The sequence below is a fragment of the Hemitrygon akajei genome, chromosome 19, assembly GCF_048418815.1.
Source record: "Hemitrygon akajei chromosome 19, sHemAka1.3, whole genome shotgun sequence".
Taxonomy (NCBI): Eukaryota; Metazoa; Chordata; class Chondrichthyes; order Myliobatiformes; family Dasyatidae; genus Hemitrygon; species Hemitrygon akajei.
In genome coordinates this window covers 74,634,613-74,658,977 of record NC_133142.1, presented here as the reverse complement: position 1 = coordinate 74,658,977, position 24,365 = coordinate 74,634,613, and the positions used below count along the sequence as shown (strand labels likewise).

The window sequence follows — 24,365 nt, the reverse complement described above, 5'->3', positions numbered from 1 at the left end:
CTGCTGGTCTTCCATACAACCTTGCCCAGGCCTGTGCCCTGAAGAGAGACTTTCCAGGTGCAGATCCATGGTCTCGTGAGATTAATGGATGCCATCACATATGGTCTGGACCATGCCCTCTTTGCCTTGTTACCACAAGCGAGGAGGCACAGGAGCCTGAAGACCCATACTCAATGTTTTAGTATCTTCGCCATCAGATTTCTGAACGGTCCATGAACCCATGAACACTACCTCATTATTCATCCTTTGCACAATTTATTTGCTTTGATAACTTATCAGGGGCACCATGGTAGTTTAACAGTTGGTGCAGCACTATTACAGCTTGGGGCATTTAGAGCTTGGAGTTGAGTTGCTGCATAAACGTCACCTGTAAGGAGTCACTCCATGGAATGTGTGGGTTTCCTCTGGCTGTTTCGGTTTCCTCCCACAGTCCAAAAACCAGGTAGTCATTGTAAATTCTCCCACGCTTAGGTTAGGGTTAAAATCGGGGCTGTTGGGGGCAGGGTGGTCTGGCTCAAAGGACCAAATGTACAGCACAGAAGCAGGCTCTTCAGCCCATCTAGCACATGCTGAACCATTTAAACTGCCTACTCCCATTGGCCTGCTCTGGGCCCATAGTGCTCCATACCCCTACCACCCATCTATCTATCCAAACTTCTGTTTAACACTGACATCGAGCTCACATGCACCTCATTCCACACTCACGGTCTACTGTTGTGTATTTAATATTTTAGTAATATTTGAATAATATTTGATTAAGCATTCTTGTTCTTTTAAATAATTCATTACAAGTTATATGTAAAAGTACATGAATGGCCTATATCATTACACCAACACCTTATTAGCGTGCCTCGCTTAAAGTAAAAATGAAACGAAGACACGTTCTCCTGGATTCCTATCTTTTACTTTCAGTTAGTTTTATGCTTTGAAGTTACAATAAATGAAAACTTTTATGTTCTGCCATAATATAACAAATTCCATGACATATTATCTTTTGACATAAGCTTGATTCTGATTCTGAATGCTTTGTTACTCTAACAAATAATATCAAAATGTTTAACATGAAATTCTGCTGATGCTGAAAATCTTGAGCAACATGCACAAAGTTGATGTTTCGGGCTGAGAACCTTCATCAGGACTTCTGATGAAGCGTCTCATCTTGAAATTTTACTGTCTATTCCCTTCCACAGATGCTGTCTGACATTTTGAGTTCCTGCAGCATGTTGTATGTATATGAAAAATGTTTTGTGGTATTCAGTTGAAGAACAGTCTGGGTGTACGATGTTAGGAGGTCAACAGCTGCCACTGCTTCCTTCTCAAAATGAGACCTTGCTGCATTTCAAACCATGAATGAGTTGTAACATTCGTCAAAGAAAATCACCACTGTTCTGTTTGATATACAATATCTTTAGGTTCCACTTTAGGGTGAAGTTCATCTTACAGATAACGAGACTGAGCTGAAATAGCGATTTCTGTTACTTGTGCTACTGAGTAATATCTGGTGTTAACAGGCAGCATCTCAGGACAATCAAAAAACAAAGGACATTGTGACATTAAGTACTCATACTAGTTGCAGAGCCTAAGAATAGCCTCAGTTACTAAATAACAAAGATTACTTTGTCATTGTTGAGAAAATGACTTAATATTTCTCTTACTGTTAATGAATTAATATTCCTGACAAAATATTTCTGTTTATGCAGCAATATTTATATAGTTGGAAACTTGAAAAGAATTTAGATGTAGAATCAGAATTAGTTTCATTATTACTGTCTTATCCGATGTGAAATTTGTTGTTTTGCAGCAGCGGTACAGAGACATCAAATTACTAAAATTTACAAAATAAATTAATATTTTAAAAAGGAATACTGAGGTAGTGTTCATGGCTCCATCCCACTAGTCAATCAAATCTTAAATAACTTTTATTCCATATTCAAGCAGCCTTCACTAAGTAAACACTGGACTGACTTTGATATCACGAAACTACTGTGCCACCAAATAGCTTTTGGGACTGCCTGGTAAAGAAGCCATTGAAATAAAACTAGAGGAAAAGAATTTTAACAAAGACCAAGGTCTCGCTTCTCGTAAGAATAGGAATTTGATTGTAAACAAGGTGGAAGAGTGAAAACCTGATTGGATGAGCACTAACTAATTAGGAGGGATGAAATATGGGGGTATAAATACCACCGAACTAAACATGCCCAGGCATTATCCCTGAAGCTGGTAGAGTTTGTCATCGAAATATCGGTTATAATCGATACCTGCACGGAAGACTGAGAAGAGTTTATTCATTAAAAATGTAGCATGTTTATTTGGTTCTTTTATCCTACCAGATTGGTGAGAAAAGTTAAAGTACATATGTGTTACCCTATACAAGCCTGAGATTTGTTTTCTTGCAGGCATTCACAGTAGAACAAAGAACTAAAATAGATTCAATGAAAACCCTAGACAAAGACTGGCCATCAATGTGCAAAAGACAAACTGCGCAAATACGAATAAAACATAATAATAATTATTATTAATAATAATAAATATATATTTCTGAGTTATTGATCGAAAAGAATGAGGTAGTAATTCTATAATCAAGATGGTGAGGCTCAACTATTCTGAACAATGGGTCCTTAACTTGGTTTTGGGGGGGAAATTGTTTATTTCAGACTGGCAGAAAAATCACAAACAAGAGAAAATCTGCAGATGCTGGAAATCCGAGTAACACACACAAAATGCTGGGAAGAACTCAGCAGGCTAGGTAGCATCTATGGAAAAGAGTATAGTCAACACTTTGGGTGAAACCCTTCAGCAGGAGTGGAGATAAAAAATGAGGAGGCAGAGTAAAAGGGTGGGGGGAGGGAGTGAGGAACACAAGGTGACAGGTGAAACTGGGAGCGGGAGGGGTGAAGTAAAGAGTTGGGAAGTTGATTGGTAAAAGAGAAACAGGTCTAGAGAAGGGGGAATCTAATAGGAGAGGACTAAAGACCATGGAAGAAAGAAAAACGGGGAGGAGCATGGGAGGCAGATGGTGGACAGGCAAGGAGATAAGGTGAGAGAGGAAATGGGAATGGGGAATGGGCGGGCACATTACAGAAGTTCAAGAACACAATCGAGAACCCAGTTTACTGATAGTTCTTAGGACTTGGAATCCTGACATAACACATGAAGTTCCTACAGTGAAAGGAATAGTGTAGTACTGGGAAGGCTGTAAAATCATTGTTGGATCCCATTTCAACAGTTTTCTAAATTATAGGTTGAGTTAGAAATACTGGCTGTTTTTACAACTTTTATAGTAATTACCAGCTACGCAGCGTCCCCCTATAAATTAGTAGGATACACATTGATCTGTCAGATATATCTATTTCTATACTCTTCAAAGTACTTGTATTATCAATGTATAATATATACAACTTTTATATTCATCTTCTTGCAGGCAGTCACAAAACAAAGAAACGCAACAGAACCTATTAAAGAAACCCACACAACAAAACCCGTCAGACACCCAGTGTATGAAGGAAAAGAGAACATCATGTAAAAAAAAACACAGCAATGAACTACAGAGTCTCCAAAAGTGAGCCCACAGCCACAGAGCTGAGGCAAGTGCTAATGGCCGCAAGCCACAGCTGCTGCCAGCTTTCTGGGTGCTTCAGTGAAATAGTCTAGTCAGCAAGATCATGTCAGACTGGCAAAGCAAACCCATCAGAGTTCCATCACATACTTACAGTGGCATCCTGCCAGATAGACATCAACCTCAATGTCCTTGAAATCTCGGAAAATCTAGGAATTTAAAAATAATTGCTTCAGAGAGGCAAAGATATACTTGCATTAATTAGAACTTGGTATTTAAACAAAAATGGGGTCTCCACAAGATCACAAACTATAGGAGTAGGCCATTCAGCCCATCGAGTCTGCTCTGCCAATCGATCATGTGCTGATCCAATTCTTCCAGTCATCCCCACTGTCATGCCTTCTCTACATACCCTTTGATGCCCTGGATAATCAAGAACCTGTCTATCTCTGCAATCTCGTACAACCTCTCATGGACCTGGAAGACATTCTTCAATTAAGGAAGTTCACCAGTGCCTCTACTTTCTGAGGAGGCTGAAGAAATGTTGGAGTAGACACATCAATACTCATGACTCAGGGCTGAAACTAGGCTCAGATGAAAGTGAATGCATTCAGGTGTGAGATGTTGCCCTTTGGGAGGACAAACCAGTAAACGTTAGAACACTGAGGAGTGGAGTGAGGTAGAATGTGATATTGACATTTGGAGTATTGTGTGCAGTTCTGATATCTACCTACAGGAAAGATATCAGTAAGTATTCAGATTCAGATTCAGATTATTGTCATTTAGAAACCACAAGTATGAAAGCATGTTGAGAAAATTTACAAGGACTTGAGGGCCTGAGTTACAGGGATAGGTTGAATAGGTTAGGACTTTATTCCATTTATTTCATGGAGTGTAGGAGAATGAGGGGATGTTGATAGAGGTATAAAAATTATGAAATTTATAGAGGCTTTTTCCAGTGAGGCAGGGTGAGGCTAGAGCTAGACTCATAGGTTAAGAGTGAAAGGGGAAACTTCTTCACACAGAGGATGGTGAGTGTGTGGAATGAGCTGCCAGTGGAAGTGGATGCAGGGCTGATTTCAACATTTAAAAGAAATTTGAATAAGGACATTGCTGGGAAGGTTGAGGAGAGTTATAGTCCAGGTGCAGGCCGATGCGACTGGCAGAATAATAGTCTAGACTAGATGGGCCAATGGGCCTGTTTGCATTGTAGTGTTCTATGACAGGGGAAACTACACACTGGACCATTGTTACACCACCATCAAGAATGCCTACCGTGCTATTCCACGCCCTCATTTCGGGAAGTCTGATCACTTGGCTGTACTTCTACTCCCTGAGTATAGGCGGAGACTGAAGACTGCAGCATCAATAGTGAGGACCAAGAAGGCTTGGACGAGGGAAGCACAGGAGGGCCTACAGGACTGCTTTGAATCGGTGGACTGCACAGTATTCAGGGATTCATCTTCGAATCTGGATGAGTATGCTGCAGTTGTTACCAACTTCATTAAAACCTGTGAGGATGAGTGTGTGCCTACAAAGACTTATTGTACATTCCCAAACCAGAAGCTGTGGATGAACCAAGAGGTACCTCGTCTGCTGAAGGCTAGATCTGTGGCATTCAAGTCTGGCAACCCAGGCCTGTACCAGAAAACCAGGTATGATTTGCGGAGGGCTATTTCAAGGGTGAAGAGACAATTTTGAATGAGGTTGGAGGCGGCATTGGATGTATGACAATTCTGGCAGTGTTTGCAACACATTACTGCCTACAAAGTGAAATCCAGCAGCATGAATGGCAGCGATGCTTCACTACCAGATGAACTCAGTGCCTTCTATGCCCACTTTGAAAGGGAGAATATGGCTACAGCTGTGAAGATCCCTGATGCACCCGTTGACCCTGTGATCTCTCTCTTGGAGGCTGAAGTTAGGCTGTCTTTAAAGAGGTTGAACCTTCGCAAGGCATTAGTCATTAAGAGGTTGAACCTGCCTTAATGACTATCGCCCAGTAGCACTCACATCTACGGTAATGAAATGCTTTGAGAGGTTGCTCATGACTTGACCGAACTCCTGCCTCAGCAAGGACCTGGACCCACTGCAATTTGTCTATCGCTACAATAGGTCAATTGCACACGCAATCTCAGTGGCTCTTAACACGGCTTTAGACCACCTGGACAACACAAACACCTCTGTCAGGATGCTATTCAGAGACCATAGCTAAGCATTTACCACCATCATTCCCACAATCCTGATTGAGAAGTTACAGAACCTGGGCCTCTGCACCTCCTTCTGCAATTGGATCCCTGACTTCCTAACCAGAAGACGACAATCTGTGCAGATCGATGATAATATCTCCTCCATGCTGAGGATCAACACTGGTGCACCTCAGGGGTGTGTGCTTAGCCCACTGCTCTACTCTCGCTATACCCATGACTGTGTGGTTAGGCATAGCTCAAACAGCATCTATAAATTTACTGACGATACAACCATTGTCGGTAGAATCTCAGGTGGTGATGAGAGGGTGTACAGCAGTGAGATATGCCAACTAGTGGAATGGTGTCGCAGCAACAACCTGGCACTCAATGTCAGTAAGACAAAAGAGCTGATTGTGGACTTCAGGAAGGGTAGGATGATGGGACACATACTAATTCTTACAGAAGAATCAGAAGTGAGCAGTTTCAAGTTCCTGGGTGTCATAATCTCTGAGGACCTAACAAGGTCCCAACATATTGATGCAGCTACAAAGAATGCAGCTACTGTACTTCATTAGGAGTTTGAAGAGATTTAGGTACGTCAATAAAAATGTTCAAAACCTGCTATAGATGTACCGTGGAGAGCATTCTGACAGGCTGCATCTGGCATGGGGGCAGGGGGGGAGAGCATTCTGACAGGCTGCACCACTGTCTGGTATGGGGGCAGGGGGGAGAGCATTCTGACAGGCTGCATCACTCTCTGGTATGGGGGCAGGGGGGAGAACATTCTGACAGGCTGCATCTGGCATGGGGGCAGGGGGGGAGAGCATTCTGACAGGCTGCACCACTGTCTGGTATGGGGGCAGGGGGGAGAGCATTCTGACAGGCTGCATCACTCTCTGGTATGGGGGCAGGGGGGGAGAACATTCTGACAGGCTGCATCTGGCATGGGGGCAGGGGGGAGAGCATTCTGACAGGCTGCATCACTGTCTGGTATGGGGGCAGGGGGGAGAGCATTCTGACAGGCTGCACCACTGTCTGGTATGGGGGCAGGGGGGAGAGCATTCTGACAGGCTGCATCACTGTCTGGTATGGGGGCAGGGGGGAGAGCATTCTGACAGGCTGCATCTGGTATGGGGGCAGGGGGGAGAGCATTCTGACAGGCTGCATCTGGCATGGGGGCAGGGGGGAGAGCATTCTGACAGGCTGCATCTGGCATGGGGGCAGGGGGGAGAGCATTCTGACAGGCTGCATCTGGCATGGGGGCAGGGGGGAGAGCATTCTGACAGGCTGCACCACTGTCTGGTATGGGGGGCGGGGCTACTGCACAGGACCGAAAGAAGCTGCAGAGGGTCATAAATTTAGTCGGCTCCATCTTGGATACTAACCTACAAAGTACCCAGGACATCTTCAAGGACCCGTGTTGCAGATAGGCAGTGCCTATTATTAAGGACAACCAGCACCCAGGACATGCCCTTTTCTCACTGTTACCATCAGGTAGGAACTACAGAAGCCTGAAGGCACACACTCAGCGAGTCAGGAACAGCTTCTTCCCCTCTGCCATTCAATTTCTTAATGGCCATTGAACCCTTGAACACTATTTCACTTTTTCAATATATATTATTTCTGTTTTTGCAGGATTTTAAATCTCCAATATAATATACCGTAATTTGTTTATTTACTTTTTCTTCTATATTATGTATTGCATTGAACTACTGCTGCTTAAACTACTTGCCAGTGATAATAAACCTGATTCTGACTTTATGACCAACAGTAGAGAGCATCCCAACATCTGCATGCTGTGTGGTATGACAACATCACTGTGACAGACAGCAGTGCTGTAGAATGGGTAGAAAACGTTTCCCAATACATCACTGGCACCAGCCTACCCACCATCAAGGACACATAGAAAGGTGCCAGATAAAGGCCAGCAATATCATGAAGGATCCCACCAACCCTGCTCATGGACTGTGTGTCCCACTCCCATCAGGGAGGAGACTATGTAGCATCCACACCTGGAGCACCAGACTCAAACACAGTTACTTTCCACAAGTAGTAAGGCTGATCAACATCTCCACACACTAACCTATCCCTCCACTCCCCCAACCATTGCTACTTTATCATTTCCTGTTAGAGTCACCTTATGTACAGACACTCCTGTGCCTAGAGTCACTTTATGGACATTGGTGATTGTCCATCATGTCAGATGATGACAGGAAACCCGTGCAGGAGAGTTTTTAAAGTTGAAAAAGCTTTTGGGGTAGATCCAATCTCTCGACCTGTGAAGTCCGGGGCCAATGGTACAAACAAGCGTCATAAGATGGAGTGTTCCTTGGTTACAGTGGATGACCATGACATTTTCTATGCCTAGTCATTCTCATCAGTCTCCATGGAGCGTTGCAGTACCTCCTTCCTGGCCATTGGATCTCACTGTAGATCTCATCCAGTCTGTCAGAGCTGACTTTGCATGCTAGGATAGGCATGTCCCTATCTCACTGTGGTACAAGCTGCCCTCACCTGGTTTAGCCTGCCTGTCACCAGTGTGTGGTTGCCGTGACATGCAAACAGCAACTTGCCACTGCAGGTGAAAACTGAGCGAATGGTGAGTGAGCAACCCCGGAATGGGAGTGATATGCCCCTTCACCAGAGGCGCTACCCCTCCCTCAATATACAACCAGTCTATGTATATAAGCTAATCTTATGCATTTATACAGTATTTGTGTTTTTTAAATTGTGTTCTTTATGCTTATTATGTTTTCTTTCGCTGCATCAGATGTGGAGTAACAATCATTTGTTCTCCTTTACACTTGTGTGCTGAAGAATAACAATCTTGCATATTGAATTCTGCTATACTTGATATAACTAATTAAGACTGAGACTGGACAAAGAAACAATAAAAATAGAATTAGTTTGAAGCTGAGACTGAACTTACATTTTTCAAAATCTTGATGCAGACGCTGTCCACAAAATTGACAGGAGTGAGATCAAGTATAACGGAATGCACTTCTGGTTTTTGAAGCCCCAGAGACTCAAGACTGTATTCCTCGGGCTTCTTGTTAACTTTAGATGGTGACTCATGGCCTGAGTCCATTTCTAAGCTGACGGAATTGTCATTATCAATATTCCCATAAATGGTGGGTAGGTCACCTGTCTTTGATTCGTGTTTCTGGAAAAATTATCACAACAAAAGGCAAAATCTTAATAAATATTGCACTGAGTTTCAGGGTATCAATTAAACCCAGTCCTTTGATCAAAGCAATTCCCATGAGTAGGAAGAATTATTTTGTTTTGAGGGCTGAACAATATTTATGTAAATTCCCCAGCCTCATTCACTTCAGCTGGAGGCAAATAGAGTACTTATAAACTGGCTACAATTGTGCCATGCTGCAAAATATTAATGAAAATATCTACAACTTCTACCAACAGAACTTGTAGCCCCATGGCTCAAGATCCTTGGTTCAAGGTTACATCTTTCAGTGATTGCTACAAGTGTGCAGCTGTTGGTAGATTTTCTAAGAACTCACACACTCTTGATTGATTGTCTGGCTAGCTTTTATTGTCTAACATTTGATGAGTGCTGTAGATGCTGTTCAGAAAATAGCATTGGCACATCCCCATCTAAGCATTATTACGCTTGTATCAGTTTTGATTTGGGAAGTCAAAAAACATTTTCAGCCATGGCTGCCTCTATAGAACACAAGAGAAAGAATGATTCCTGGCATAATAAAATAGTATTTTCTTGTATAAAAATGAAGATGCAACTTTGAGGATATCAAACAATTAATTATTTGTACTAATCATTTCTACCTTCTTATTTTTCTTGGCTTTCTTGTCCTTTTTTTCTTGTTTTTTCATCTGCTGTTTGAGTTTTGTGATTCTTTTCTTCTTTTTTGAAATTAAACGAGTGATATTAATTCCAGACTGCAGGAACATCACAAGAAAGAGGTTTAGTAGAAAAGAATCTCACTGGGCATTAGACTTAAACAGATATAATGAGTTATGAAAGATAGTGTGTGCAGTCTTTTCAGAGACAATTATTGGTAGCTTATGCATGAATTTAAAATGTTATTAAAATTATAAAAATTTTAATGTGAATGACTTGGTAAGATTGTATGTGTGGCCAAGAGTAGTTTATGAAATGTGAGGATGAGCTGGATTCAATGGAAATTTCTATAGTTATACAGTGGAGGGCATTCTAACTGGTTGCCTCACCACCTGATATGGAGGTGCCACTGCACAGGATCAGAATAAAGCTGCAGAGGGTTGCAAATTCAGATGAAAATAACAAATTTCATGACAACCTGATTCTAACTCTGAATTTGATTCTGGATTCTGTGACGGCTCTTGGCACCATGTCATTACTTGACCAAGTCTGGCAACAAGGAGCTTTCAATAAGTTGGTCAAGGGAACAAACTTCTAAAGGTTGGATTCAGATCTTACATGAGAGAGGGTGGAATTTTTTCCTTGTTTTACCAATTGTCAAAATATTCCCTTTTCTTTAGGATTAAATTATGAATAGAATACAAATATAATTTAAATCCATTTGCTTACCATCTGCCTCAATGCCTTCTCATACAACTCAGCATTAGCAAAGTATATGGTTGCAGATGATTGGAAGATTTTTATTCCTGGAATTTCTTTTGCCTAAAAGAAAATGTGTATTATTTCTTTAAAAGGTACTTGTGTCTTTTGGTTACTAACTCAACACAACACATGGCCTCACAAAAGCTTTGGTTTTATGAATGAAAAGGGACTGTAGTAAACCCCAGAAAAATGTGGCTGCATTCAGAAAAGCCATTCATGCAGTGTCTGCTGCATGTTGCTTTCCAAACCATGATCTCAATGAACAAATATAGCAGAGATGCAATGCTGTCATCGCTTCAGCACCATACTCAATCATTGATGCTATAAGTCATTCACAACAAGCTTCTCACTGGAATTGCTTTAGCCTAGAGAATTAATGAGAAATAGTTCAAAGTGCACTCCCAAACCTCTCCCAGATTCAATCATTAAGTGTCCACATGCAGACAATGTCTTGTCTTTATGAACAAAACAGTGTTTGAAAATCAGCTGTCAAACCAGTCACTAAGCTCAATATCATCTGGCTGTAGTAATGGCTTCCCCACTCTAAGACCATCTGTGGTGGGCACCTCAAATAGTTCAGAGGTGCCATTAATGCTGCTTTAATAAAGTCCTCCATATCAACTGGCAAGATAAGGGAATTAATATCACTGTTCTCTCCCAGGCCAATGCTCCAACAACACTCAGTTAGATTTAGACATTTGGCTGCCTGGCTACAGGCTCCCAAACAGTTACATAGCTTTGAGCCCCATAATGGTAAGATATTACCTGGTGGACAGGGGAAGGGATTAAGGATGTTCTCAATAGTGTCATGTAAAATTGTAATATCCCATGGGAATCCCTGGTCATCAACCATTTGAAATGGAGAAAACTTCTATACTTGACAATTATCAGGGGTCTTTGGTGGGGTACTGTAAATAACAGGAGCATACCACTTCACAACCCATGTACGATCTCATCAAGTCCTTCATGTCCCATCTGTGGTGAAGTTCCCAACTCCCACATTGACTTCATCAGCCACCTCAGAACCCAGGGAAATGGTGTGGAGGCAAGCCATGCCCAAACCCAAATGAGGAGGACATTCTGCAATTTTTCTCGGCATCTTTGCTTTTCCTGGGCTTCCCAACAATTCTTTCATCATTAGACGTATGGTAAGCCAATGCACAAATTGTTAATGCAGTTTATAATCTTCACACTACCTCATCAAACTGATTGATGTCTCGGTAGATATCAGTATCTGGAACTTGTCCCAAGATTGAATATTTGGGTCTGAAAAAAATGTGCGAGTAATTAAATACAAATCTGAAAAGACATGTTAAAATAATAACCAGAAAAAGCAAGGATCCTTCAGTTTTAATTGACTGAATTTGATCTGGTGAATGAATCTTTCATTAAAACTCCTGACAAATGCACAGTATGTGCGGTTGGGAGACTGTAGGTCTGACACGGTGGTCAGCAGCACAGGGGCGCCGCAGGGAACCGTACTCTCTCCGGTCCTGTTCACCCTGTACACATCAGACTTCCAATATAACTCAGAGTCCTGCCATGTGCAGAAGTTCGCTGATGACACGGCCATAGTGGGGTGTGTCAGGAATGGACAGGAGGAGGAGTATAGGAAACTGATACAGGACTTTGTGATATGGTGCAACTCAAACTACCTGCGTCTCAATATCACCAAGACCAAGGAGATGGTGGTGGACTTTAGGAGATCTAGGCCTCATATGGAGCCAGTGATCATTAATGGAGAATGTGTGGAGCAGGTTAAGACCTACAAGTATCTGGGAGTACAGTTAGACGAGAAGCTAGACTGGACTGCCAACACAGATGCCTTGTGCAGGAAGGCACAGAGTCGACTGTACTTCCTTAGAAGGTTGGCGTCATTCAATGTCTGTAGTGAGATGCTGAAGATGTTCTATAGGTCAGTTGTGGAGAGCGCCCTCTTCTTTGTGGTGGTGTGTTGGGGAGGAAGCATTACGAAGAGGGATGCCTCACGTCTTAATAAGCTGGTAAGGAAGGCGGGCTCTGTTGTGGGCAGTACTGGAGAGTTTAACATCGGTAGCTGAGCAAAGGGCGCTGAGTAGGCTACGGTCAATTATGGAAAACTCTGAACATCCTTTACATAGCACCATCCAGAGACAGAGAAGCAGTTTCAGCGACAGGTTACTATCGATGCAATGCTCCTCAGACAGGATGAAGAGGTCAATACTCCCCAATGCCATTAGGCTTTACAATTCAACCGCCAGGACTTAAGAACTTTTTAAAAGCTATTATTAATGCTTTTTGAGATAGTGATTTAGATGCATATCATATTTTTTACTGAGTTAAGTATTGTATGTAATTAGTTTTGCTACAACAAGTGTATGGGACATTGGAAAAAAAAGTTGAATTTCCCCATGGGGATGAATAAAGTATCTATCTATCTATCTATCTATCTAAAGAAGGCAAGACAGTGGCTATACTTCTTTAGGAGTTTGATGAGATTTGGCATGTCAAGAAAAGCACTCAAAAACTTCTATAGATGCACTGTGGAGAGCATTCTGACAGGCTGCATCACTGTCTGGTAGTTCTAAGAGCTGGAGACAGAGAATGGAGACATTGAGAAGGAGAAAGAGGGGGAGAGGGAGACTAGAAAAGTTGTTGGACACTTGCAGATCCCTCCGGCAGTAGATTGTGTGCTGTGTCTTAGCAATTGGTTAATAGTATTACTTTGTCCCTTTCACTTCTTTATTAACCATTTTCTTTTGTTATTTTATTCTTTCACTTTATTTCTGTATTAATCTTTACATGACTTTAATGGTTTCTTATGACAGTGTTCTGCACTTCCTTTGTTTGAGAATAGATCTTGCTGCTGAATCGGGAAAAAAAACAAGGAACAAATTTTTACATACTTTTGTTACAACAGCATGCAAGTAAGCTTTTCACTCTGTCTTGGTACATGTGACAATGATAAACCAATACCAATGTGTTTGAAACTGACTGAAAATATTTTAGTTCTTAATGGAAAACATTGGAATTCATTTATTTTAACTTATTGGAATTGTTGTCATACTTTGTGATAGAAAACTTGATCTACAAATACATTATATGCCAATGACTAATAGAATTGCAAATATGGTATTTTTCATAGGAGTAACACACATAAAATGCTGGAAGAACTCAGCAAGTCAGGCAGCAACTATAGAAAGTAATAAACAGTCGAAATTTTGGGCCGAGACACTTCATCATAGTCTTTGCCCAAAATGTCAACTCTTCATTCCTTTCCATAGATACCGCCTGACCTACTCATTTCCTCCAGCATTTTGTATGCATTGTCTTGGATTTCGAGCAACTGCAGAATCTCTTGTTTTTATTACTCACAGAGAGTGCTCAATTTATTTGGATTGGATTTACAAAATTAGGTAGAATTGTTCTCTGGTAACCATCTCCAATAGAATCTCAGCAATGGCTGTGAAAATGCTTTCATCTCTGTGCATTCAAAGGGATTGTTCCCTTTCTGACCACTCAGTTTGTCATTCACTCATTCATGTCAAATTCCAAGGGAAAATTGTGAAAATAAAACAAAAGCCTCAAACGTTTAATGGACATATTGCAGACTCAAAAGGAGATTTTTGACTGGAGATAAATAAACATAATTGCTCTCGGGCTGAACACCACTTAAACTCTCCCTTACACCATATAGCTTAAATCTGGACTAAGTACAAATCTGGACAAAGGTGAGAGTGCAGCAGAAAACTTGATGCAAGATATTTTTGGAAAGTTGTATTACTCACAGTTGCGTCTGGAAGATAACAGTTAGCAACGCAAAAGCTATGGAAGCGACAAGTCCGAGATCCATACCTAAGAGTACGGTAAAGATCAGAGTAACGATCCAAACCATCTACAACGGGAAGGAAAATTGCTCAGGTTTGATCAAAGGAACAGAAAGCTCAAATTCTGCAAAATACAATCAAATAATTTGAAACTGATCACTTCTGTAAGGTGGTTAAACATCTGGTCATTTAAGGTGTTAACCAGGGGAGGTAGTGGGGTAGCCTCTAACAACCAAGACCAGCTCCTGGTCTTCATGTATGGCTTCGCTACTAAGCCTGAGAACCATTTCTACTGATGGGTGAAGGGGCAAAAGTGGATTACAGGTGCCTTAAAACTAGATGCTTTGGGCAGATGGTGCTTATCAGCTGAGGTTGGCAGCTATTCTAGAAGGAGAAATCTGATCTCAAGCTTCCACTGTTTGTGGCTATATCCACTCATGGGGAAAAAACCCCAAATAAAATTCCGGAGCTGGAGTCCCTAAGGCAGTTCTACACTGAGTTCAGCACTGGCTGTTAACTCCTGCAACACCACTGGTGTCAAACTGTATCGGTCTCTGCCGTTCCTTTGGATTCACCAGCTGTGTGGAGAGGGGAGCCTGCTGCATGGACAACAGTTTGCTCTCCATAGCGTGCTGCCCTAGCTTACATACCATGTAGACAGCTGGTATGTAACATCCATGGTCGACCCCGACCAATGGAGGTCTTCAAGTTAGAAATCTATGGTCCTTCAGGTTACGTCTCACCAATAGGGCTGGCAGATATTGAAGTTCATTTGGTAATTCCTGCCCGACTTTCTGAATAAGAGCATTCCATCTCACTCAAATGCGAATATTGGCCATCATTTAGAAGTTGGGCTGCGCATGCAGGGACCTAGGCCCCATTTAAAGATACTGTATTTTTCTCCATGTGATAGTTCAACCCCATTTACAAGTGTGTGTCAAAAGATTACTCCCCAACTCTTGGACCTTTCTTTCTTTCCAGCCCCGATGAAGGGTGTCAGCCCAAAACATCAACTGCTCATTTCCCTCAATAGATGTTGCCCTACCTGCTGTATGTTACTTCCTGGCTCTTTCTGGGATGGGGGTAAGTCGATGGGAAAGAACTTTTGCTACTCTATTCAGAATCAGAATCAGACTTTAATCGCCAAGAACCTATGCACATACAAGGAATTTACTTCCGGCAGATGTTGTCTCTCTGCTTATAACAATAATAATGATAAATATAAATGAAAATATAGATTATACATACAGGTAGTGCAATCCAAGTAATAGTTAGCCGACAGTTAACCGGCAGAACAACTGTTCAGCAAAGTGACCGCAGTAGGGAAAAAACTTCTCCAGTGCCTATTAGTCTTAGTCTTCTTTATTTTATTTATTGGCGCAATGTGGAATGCTCCTTTGAGCCGTGCTGTTCCAGCAACCCCTGATAACCCTGATTTAACCTTAACCTAATCTGGGCCAGTTTACAATGACCTGGTACATCTGTGGATTTTGGGAGGAGGCCGGAGTACCCGGATAAAACCCATATGTTCCACAGGGATGACATATTAGAGACTCCTTACAGAGGATGCCAGCACTGAACTCTGGACACCGATGCTCCGAGCTGTCACAGCGTTGTGCTAACTGCTGTGCTCTTTATTATGTTCTTATAATCCACCAATGTGGATAACAGGAATGAACCTTCACAACATGGTTTTGAGCAACCCAGCGGGAATACCATGGTGACTTTTAAGAAGGTACTGTTTCTAAAATATCATTGATTGTTTGATAGAGGGAATCTCACTGAAGGCTATTGAATATTAAAAGGCATAGACAGAGTGAACATGGAAAAGATGTTTTCCATAGTGGGGGTGTCTAGGACCAGAGTGCACAGCTTTATAATAGAAGGACATCCTTTAGAACAGGGATGAAGAGGAATCTCTTTTGCCAGAGGGTAATGAGTCTCTTGAATTCTTTGCCACAGATGGCTGTGGAGCAGCTGATAGGTTCTTGATTAGTCAGGGCATCAAAGATTGTACAGTGAGAAGGTAGAAGAATGGGGTTGAGAAGGATAATAAATGAGCCACGATGGAATGATGGAGCAGACTCAATGGTCTGAATGGCTTAATTCTGATCCTTTGTCTTATAGTCTTACGGTATAACTCTAGGCAGACTTCACCTGCTTTCTTTGCGATGTGCACTGTGCATTTAGTGGCCTCGCCTTGTCTATGTCTTTGATCTGCTGGTACATTGGGAACTTCAGGGATTTCTGGCTATTGGAGTTGGTCATCTAGGGACTGAGATAAGAAGAAATGACAACATTTCCAAATTATTACAATTCTCTACATCAGATGGTTGCAAATGTTGAATTGTTGAATGCATTCAAGCTGAGTTATTGAGTTCAGAGTTCAATTCTGACAGCATCTCAATGAAGACTGCAGGGTCTCTCTGTCGAATACGTGTGTTTTCTCCAGGTGCTCTGTTTTCTTCCCATAGTCCAAAAATGTATCAGCTGGTAGGATAATTGGTCATTGTAAATTGTCCTGTGGTTAGGCTAGGTTTAAATTGGGCATTGCTGGGGTGACATGGCTTGAAGGGCTGGGAGGGAGTGTTCCACACCATCACAATAAATAAAATATGTGGACTTGAGTAGCCATAATCTTATTGAATGGGAGTGAAGGGTCCAAGTTGTCTAGTCCTTTCCTAATCCACCTATTTTCTGAGGTTTTAAGCTTAATTCCCACCACACCAGCCCCAACCCTCCCCCTCCCACCTTCCAACTCCTCATAATTTATGGGTTCTGAGATTTCTCAGCACTTATGAAGATAGCTTTCACCAACTGTTCATTAAATCTGTGTTGCACTGACACAAATAGAAAAGGGTAAGGTTAACCACGATGTAGATAACTAATCAACATTTTGACTTTTATTTACTTCAGTTAGCAATCACACACCCTTACCAGATCAATTTTGTTTGTTCGCCAAAAGTGGCAGATATCAGTGAACTGTTTAAACATCCCCTTGAGATTGACAATGACGATAGATGCTAAAACAGCCTGAAACAAAAACAATAGTGCTTTTACACTGCATACAAATGTTAAACAAAATGGCTTTCAATCAGTTTCCCTTAGACTTATTTTAACAATTGAACTCTGATTTAAGAATGTTCAAATATTCCTTTACTGTCATCATAAAACAGCACACTTGAAAGTAATTAAGGTGAAGGACACAAATAGAAATCAATACAATCTAATAATTTCTGAACCACTGGTTCTGGAATCTTCTCCGCCCTGACGTATTGGGCATCTCTTAGGACCAGGCATTAGCAATTATCTGTCACTGGCAATTTGAAGAAGCTCCAAGGAGCTCTGCACAGGAAGCGGTGCATTCTATTCCTGTTGATGTTGACATACACGTGTGATAGATAGATAGATAGATAGATAGATACTTTATTCATCCCCATGGGGAAATTCAACTTTTTTTCCAATGTCCCATACACTTGTTGTAGCAAAACTAATTACATACAATACTTAACTCAGTAAAAATATGATATGCATCTAAAATCACCCTCTCAAAAAGCATTAATAAATAGCTTTTAAAAAGTTCTTAAGTAGTTTACTTAAATGTGTTTATATGTGTGCTTATGTGTGTTATCAAGGTTGATGGTTCTTACCTGGATGGTAATGTACTTCCGGTGTATTTGAATTATTTTTATTTCAGATACATTAACTTTTACCATCTTTTATAATAGCTAGCACACTTACATATCAGAACTACTGATGTTAATAAGGAAGTGACATACCTTAGGTAGGTGACTAAACAGTGCTCCAATCTCCAGAATGATCACCAAGATAACTGCACTGGAAATGGCAGAAGCCAGCTATGAGATATACAAAAATACAGCATTGAGAAAAGATCCATTCAGGGATCCATAGGAAGGCCTTCATTTCCTTGAGGACAAAGACTATTGATTGTCACCAGAACATAGAGTTATAGTCATAGAACAATACATAGAACAGGCCCTTCTGCCCATCTATTGTTTTACCTAGTCCCATCGACCTGCACCCAACCAGAGTCCTCCATATCCCTCCCATCCATGTATCTATGAAAATTTCTCTTAGATGTTGAAATTGAATGCACAGCCACCACTTCTGCTGGCAGTTTGTTCAAAAATCTCCACTCTGAGTGAAGTTCCACTCTATGTTCCCTTTAAACATTAAACTTCTACTGAATCTCCCCTCATTCTCTATGCTTTAGGGAATACAATATGGCTAGATTAATCTTCCTGTGATTAGTAGGGGGGTTGCTGGGCAGTGCAGCTCGTTGGGCAGGAAGGACCTGTTCTATGCTGTATTCCCTAAATAAATAAAATAAATAACTTATAGCTTAACCTCAGCTACATAAAACAGTCATAATCTTAGTATTTTAATACTGTGTCTAGGTACAGTATTAAAAATTGCACCATTGAACAGAACAGAAAATAACAGACAATGGAGCAGACACTAACAGAATTGAAATGAGTGTTAAAACTGTTAATGAGAAAAAACAATGAAAATGGATTTGACTACCAGTCAGCATGTTTGCAGAAGATTTCCCCATCAGATGCTTTGTTTTCACAGTTCTTGGAGGCTTGCATTCAAATTGCTGGCATTGAAATTGCTAAGATGGTCAGAGTAAACGTTACTAATTTTGATGACTTTTGTCATTACCAATGTACTGTCAAAGGGCACATTATTACATATACCTGTAAACCTGTTCATTAATGCAAATACCTAATCAGCTGATCATGTTGCAGCACCTCAATGAATAAAAACATGCAGACGTGGTCAAGAGGTTCAGCTCTTATTCAGACCAAACATCAGAATGGGGAAGAAATGTAATCCAAAAGATTTTCACTGTGAAATGATTGTTGGTACCAGACAGGGTGGTTTGAGTATCTCAGAAACTGCTGATCTCCTGGGATTTTCATGCACAACCGTCTCTAGAGTTTACAGAGAGTGGTGAAAAAAACCCAGTGAGTGGCAGTTCTGTAGGCAAAAACATGTTGTTAAAAAAGAGGTTAGAGAAGAATAGTCAGACTGATTCAAGCTGACAGTAACTCAAATAACCCCACGTTACGACGTGATGTACAGAAGACCATCTCTGAATGCACAACACTGAGCCTTGAAGTCTATGGGCTACAGCAGCAAAAGACTATGAACACACACTTACTGTACCTACCATACCTAATAAAGTGTATATTATGCCAAAAGTGACCCCAAATACCATCACCAATCCGTCTCGTCTCAATTTGGTTGCACAGTTTTGGGGAAAAACTGCAGCATGTTCTCCTACTGATCATTTTGAATGAATAAACTCAGTGTAGTATTGACGTTTCCATGAACATATTCACCTCAATTTATTCATCACTTGTGTAGTATTGGCATAAATATACGAAATTCACAAACCTAGGAGATCCTGCATGGTCAGACATTTAATAGTGACTTGTGATTATCCTGCTGAAGCTGATAAAACCCCTTATTAATTACTTAGCATAGACTCTGGTGAATTTAGGTCCTGATTTTAACTCTGGATGTAGTGATGAATTTGCAGAACTAATTTTATTTATTCATTTGTGGGGGGGTGGGTGTGATCATCACTGACATCCAGCAGTTATTGTATATCCCTGTTAGCCCATGAACCCTGAAGCTCATTTGACCATTTCAGCAAGCAGTTCACAGTATGACAGTGTAACTAGTCAGCGTGATGCTTTTCCAGCTTGGGATGCTAACGTTCAGAGTTGAATCTCAGAGTCCTCTACAAGGAGTCTCTGTACCTTCTCCCTGTAGATTGTATGGCTATCCTTTGGGTGCTCCAGTTTCCTCCCACCGTGCAAAGGTTAGTAATAATAATAAAAATAATAAATACTTTATTGATCCTGAGTGGGAAATTCTTTCATTACAGCCTATGTTGTATATGCTTGTTACTTTGGTAGGAAAGATATTCTGTAATGTAGATCAATTGGTCATTGTAAATTGCCCTGTGATTAGGTGTGGGTTAAAGCGAGGGCTGTTGGGCAGTACAGCTGAAAGAGCTGGAAGGGCCTATTCTGTGCTGTATCTCTAAATGAATGAATGAATGAATCAAACTGCAGTGGGTCTAGATTAAACATATAGTCCCAAGTGGGTGAAGATAGCAGATTTCCTTCCTTAATAGACATCGTAACATTCCCTCTAATTTTTATTTACAGCTGTGTAGTTGTGAGCAGGAAGTTCTTACACGGCCTGCAAACTGCATGGCCCTTCAAAATGGTTTTACATATAATGGTGTCAGCATGCAGTGAGCTGGTGGTTTACATGGACATTATTATTGATAACAACTTTTCAGTCCAAATTTTATTTAGTTACCTAAATGTTTTTAAATTCCATTAGGATTTGAACCAACATTCCCAGATCAATATCCAAGTTTTTTTAAAAACTTCAAGATTCAAGATTGTTTATTGTCATTCTTCAGTAAAGAAGAACAGAATGATTGTTATTCCAGATCTGATGCAGCTTAATAATCCACAGTAAGCATAAAGAACACAATAAATATAGATACATAAGCAATCCTAGAAAGCACAATGCTGAAGGAACTGAGGTCAGGCAGCATCTATGGACTGAGCAAACAGTCAACGATTCAGGCCAAAACCCTTCTTCAGGACAGGAAAGGAAGAAAGAAAATGCCGGAATAAAAAGATGGAGAGGGGAAGGAGAACAAACTAGAAGGTGAAAGGTGAAGCCAGGCGGGTAGGAAAGGTAAGAGGCTGGAGGAGAAGGAATCTGATAGGAGAGGAGAGTGGACCACAGGAGAAAGGGAAGGAGGAGGGGTACAGGGGAGGTGAGAAGAGCTAAGAGGCCAGAGTGGGGAATAGAAGAGGGGGAGCGAGGGTAACAGCTCTTCTACTGGAAGAAGAAATCGATATTCATGCCATCAGGTTGGGGGCTACCCAAAAGGAATATAAGGCGTTGCTCCTCCACCCTGAGAGTAGCCTCATCATGGCACAAGAGGAGGTTATAGACCGACATGTTGGAATAGGAAAGGGAATCGGAATTAAAATGTTGGGCCATCGGTAACAAGTATGTGTACAATGTACAGTACAAGTACCTGTTATATCCTTGGATTGATGTACATAAAGTGACGCTAGGTGATGTGTATGTAGTGGTGGTGGGGTGGGTTAATAGTTTGTGGTATTGATCAGTCTGACGAATAGCAATTTTAGTCCAGTAGCCCTGATGTGGATTGCGTATCGTCTTCACTGATGGGAGTGGGACAAACAGCCCAAAGGCAGGTTGGGTATTATTGCTGGCCTTCTTCCATTAAAAAACAACCTGTTCATCGTACTCTGTGAGAATGTCGAATAAAAGTTGAGAAACAGAGGCTATGCAAAGTAATCTTTTCTTTTACTTTTAGGGGAAGTGCATGTTACTGTTGCTCCTGATATTCCCAATTTGTACATAAGAGTGTCAATGCACTAATGCATCTGCTCAATGGCAGAGCATTCCAGTCTCAACTCTACCTATAATAAATTACCAGACTTATTTTACTCTCGTCTCACATTAAGATCCCGCACCTACACTTAAGAAGGTGATGCAATAACTTCTTATCCTCGTGATACTTAGGGAAACCTCCAATGTACATTAACCCTCTTACCTGAGTGTTTCCTCCTGTGGTTTCTTGGACGAGGCTCCTGGACATGGAACAGCTCACAGCAAAGCATTGGAAAAACCCTCCCACAAAGTTACTGAGGCCCAGTGCTATCAGCTCCTAAAATACAACAGAAAATAGTATAGATTTCTTTGCCTTTGTTATAAACCATAGTTTCTACAATAACGGCCATTATCAAAATGATTTATTACTGGCAATTCCAGGCAAATAGTGGATTACAGTTAATTGGGCTATTGGTTAATCAGAACAGCTGGTTATTTGGGACAACTCTGGAAGAACAAAAGCCAATTGAGAAATAGTTTGGATTTTCGTCATTTATTTGGGTCACTATGCTGTTTAATTCGGACAGAAGACTTGCTAAACAGTTTCTAACACTGTGCTTAGAGCAAACAGTTTTTAAATAGTGTCAGTTGGATGAGTTTGTGTTCAAAAAGCAGTGATTTTTGTCACTGATAGTTGGTGAGAACTAAGCAGTAAGACAGTTCAGAACTGTTTTGCTCACCACGGTTTCAGGCATTCAGGCTTGGAGATGCCCAAAATGGCCAGGAAGGAAAATGAAACAATTTCACTACTTCAACAAGTTAGGAATTACAAAGTATTTGAAGGTATTGACAATCATCTTGAAATGAATATTTGGAAGATGCAATCATTGATAGCATTGTATAAAGAAAATCCGTTATCTACGTTAGGTGTCTGCACTGATTTTGCTCAATTACAGTCATTCAAAATGATGTGTCTGCTTTATAATGTTGTAGTAATATTGGTAGTGTTCTTATTTATTCTGCATTTAATTTAACTACATAATTTGTTACTCAGTTAAGTGGAACTTTGTCTTTTTAATACTTTTTTAACTCTTCCCATGGCTAATTGGGGCAGCCACTAAATTGGGCCAAAATGTCCGGATGTGTCCCATTTAACTGGAATTCACTATGCTCCCTCATTTACGCTCACTGCAAATATTACGAATTCATCAGACCATTTCTCAAAACACCCGTGATATACAAACCTAATGGCAATGTCTACTGGGTATTGGTTTATTATTGTCACATGTCCTGAGACGCAGTGAAAAAGCCCTGCTTGCGTGAATTCTAGGCAGATCATACCATTTGTTGGTAAATTGAAATAGTAAAAAGAAAACATTGTAGAACAGGGAGTAGTTTAGCAATACAGAAACTGATATTCTCAGCTGTAAACCTGAAGTAATACCACACAAGACCGTAAGACATCAGAGCAGAATTAGGCCATTCAGCCCATCAAGTCTGCTCTGACATTCAATCATGGCTGATTTATTTTTCCTCTCAACCTCATTCTCCTGCCTTCTCCCGTAACTTTTGACACCCTTACTAATTAAGAACCTATCAAATTCCATCGTCAGTGGCAAGGTATTCCTCAGATTCACCATTCTCTGGCTAAAGAAATTCCGCCTCATCTGTTCTAAAGGGGTGTTCTTCTTGTCTGAGGTAGTGCCCTCTGGTCTTAGACACCCCCACGTTTTGAAACATCCTCAGCACATCCAATCTATTCAGGCCTTTCAGCATTCAGTAGTTTACAATGATATCCCTTCTCATCTTCTAAATTCCTGTGAGTACAGGCCCAGAGTCAACAAATCCTCCTCATATGATAACCCTTTCATTCTTGAGATCATTTTTATAATCCTCTGGATCCTCCAAAGCCAGCACATCCTTTCTCAGATATGATGCTCAAAACTGCTCAGAATCATCCCGATGTGATCTGACCAAGGTCTCAAAGTCTTAGCACTACATCCTTGCTTTGATATTCTTGTCCCCTTGAAATGAATGCTAACATTGTATTTTCCTTCATTGCTGTTCAGGAAGGAATACAGAAGAATCATTTTGTTATCATAGGTTGTTAGATGTGCTGTAAGAGAACATGATATTATGTATGCAATAGAATGGTGATGGAGACAAACTTGTCCCTTCCAAATGCAGTAAGTACCCTTCACTAAATTACTTTCGGACAATTATGCTGAATAGACCAATTAAGAACATAAGAAATTTGGAGCAAAAACTACTTTCTGCAGTCTCATGTGTCTCCATTAGAAACTTGGAACCAGCAAAAGTAATTTGGCCTGCTTTTTGCTGTCCTTGCTCACTCTAAAATTTTCATATTCAGACCTCCAAAATTGAGAGTCTAACAGATATTAATTTCTCTAAACCTACCGATCACCCTATTCAAAGAAACAGCTTGCTAAATAATATCTCAGGAGGTTGAAATTGTGTTTTCCCAGACATTATTTAAATCTTCCACTGAAGTTTTAAAGGAAAGTGTATTGGAGTATAGTAGAAAGTACAAACCAACTTACAATGGATGCTAGAAATAACTCCCTGAGAATGCAACATGGGTTTAGATCTTAAAGCCATAGATAGAATGGATCAGATTGCAGTGCCATCAGATAGATAGATAGATAGATAGATAGATAGATAGATAGATAGATAGATAGATAGATAGATAGATAGATAGATAGATACTTTATTCATCCCCATGGGGAAATTCAACTTTTTTTCCAATGTCCCATACACTTGTTGTAGCAAAACTAATAACATACAAT

General features: G+C 40.8%; 1 protein-coding gene across 3 annotated transcripts in view; it reads right to left on the bottom strand.

Moving 5' to 3' along the window:
- Positions 1-24,365, bottom strand: part of slc26a6 (solute carrier family 26 member 6) — a 145,819-nt gene that overhangs the window by 13,725 nt on the left and 107,729 nt on the right. For all 3 annotated transcript variants that reach the window (XM_073072884.1, XM_073072885.1, XM_073072883.1), the window contains 9 exons: positions 21,782-21,895; positions 17,913-17,990; positions 17,071-17,166; positions 14,095-14,201; positions 11,524-11,593; positions 10,295-10,387; positions 9,550-9,663; positions 8,675-8,908; positions 3,711-3,765 (listed from right to left, as the gene is read on the bottom strand). In XM_073072884.1, the coding sequence (XP_072928985.1) occupies positions 3,711-3,765; positions 8,675-8,908; positions 9,550-9,663; positions 10,295-10,387; positions 11,524-11,593; positions 14,095-14,201; positions 17,071-17,166; positions 17,913-17,990; positions 21,782-21,895 (961 nt within the window). The remainder of the gene's footprint in view (positions 1-3,710; positions 3,766-8,674; positions 8,909-9,549; positions 9,664-10,294; positions 10,388-11,523; positions 11,594-14,094; positions 14,202-17,070; positions 17,167-17,912; positions 17,991-21,781; positions 21,896-24,365) is intronic.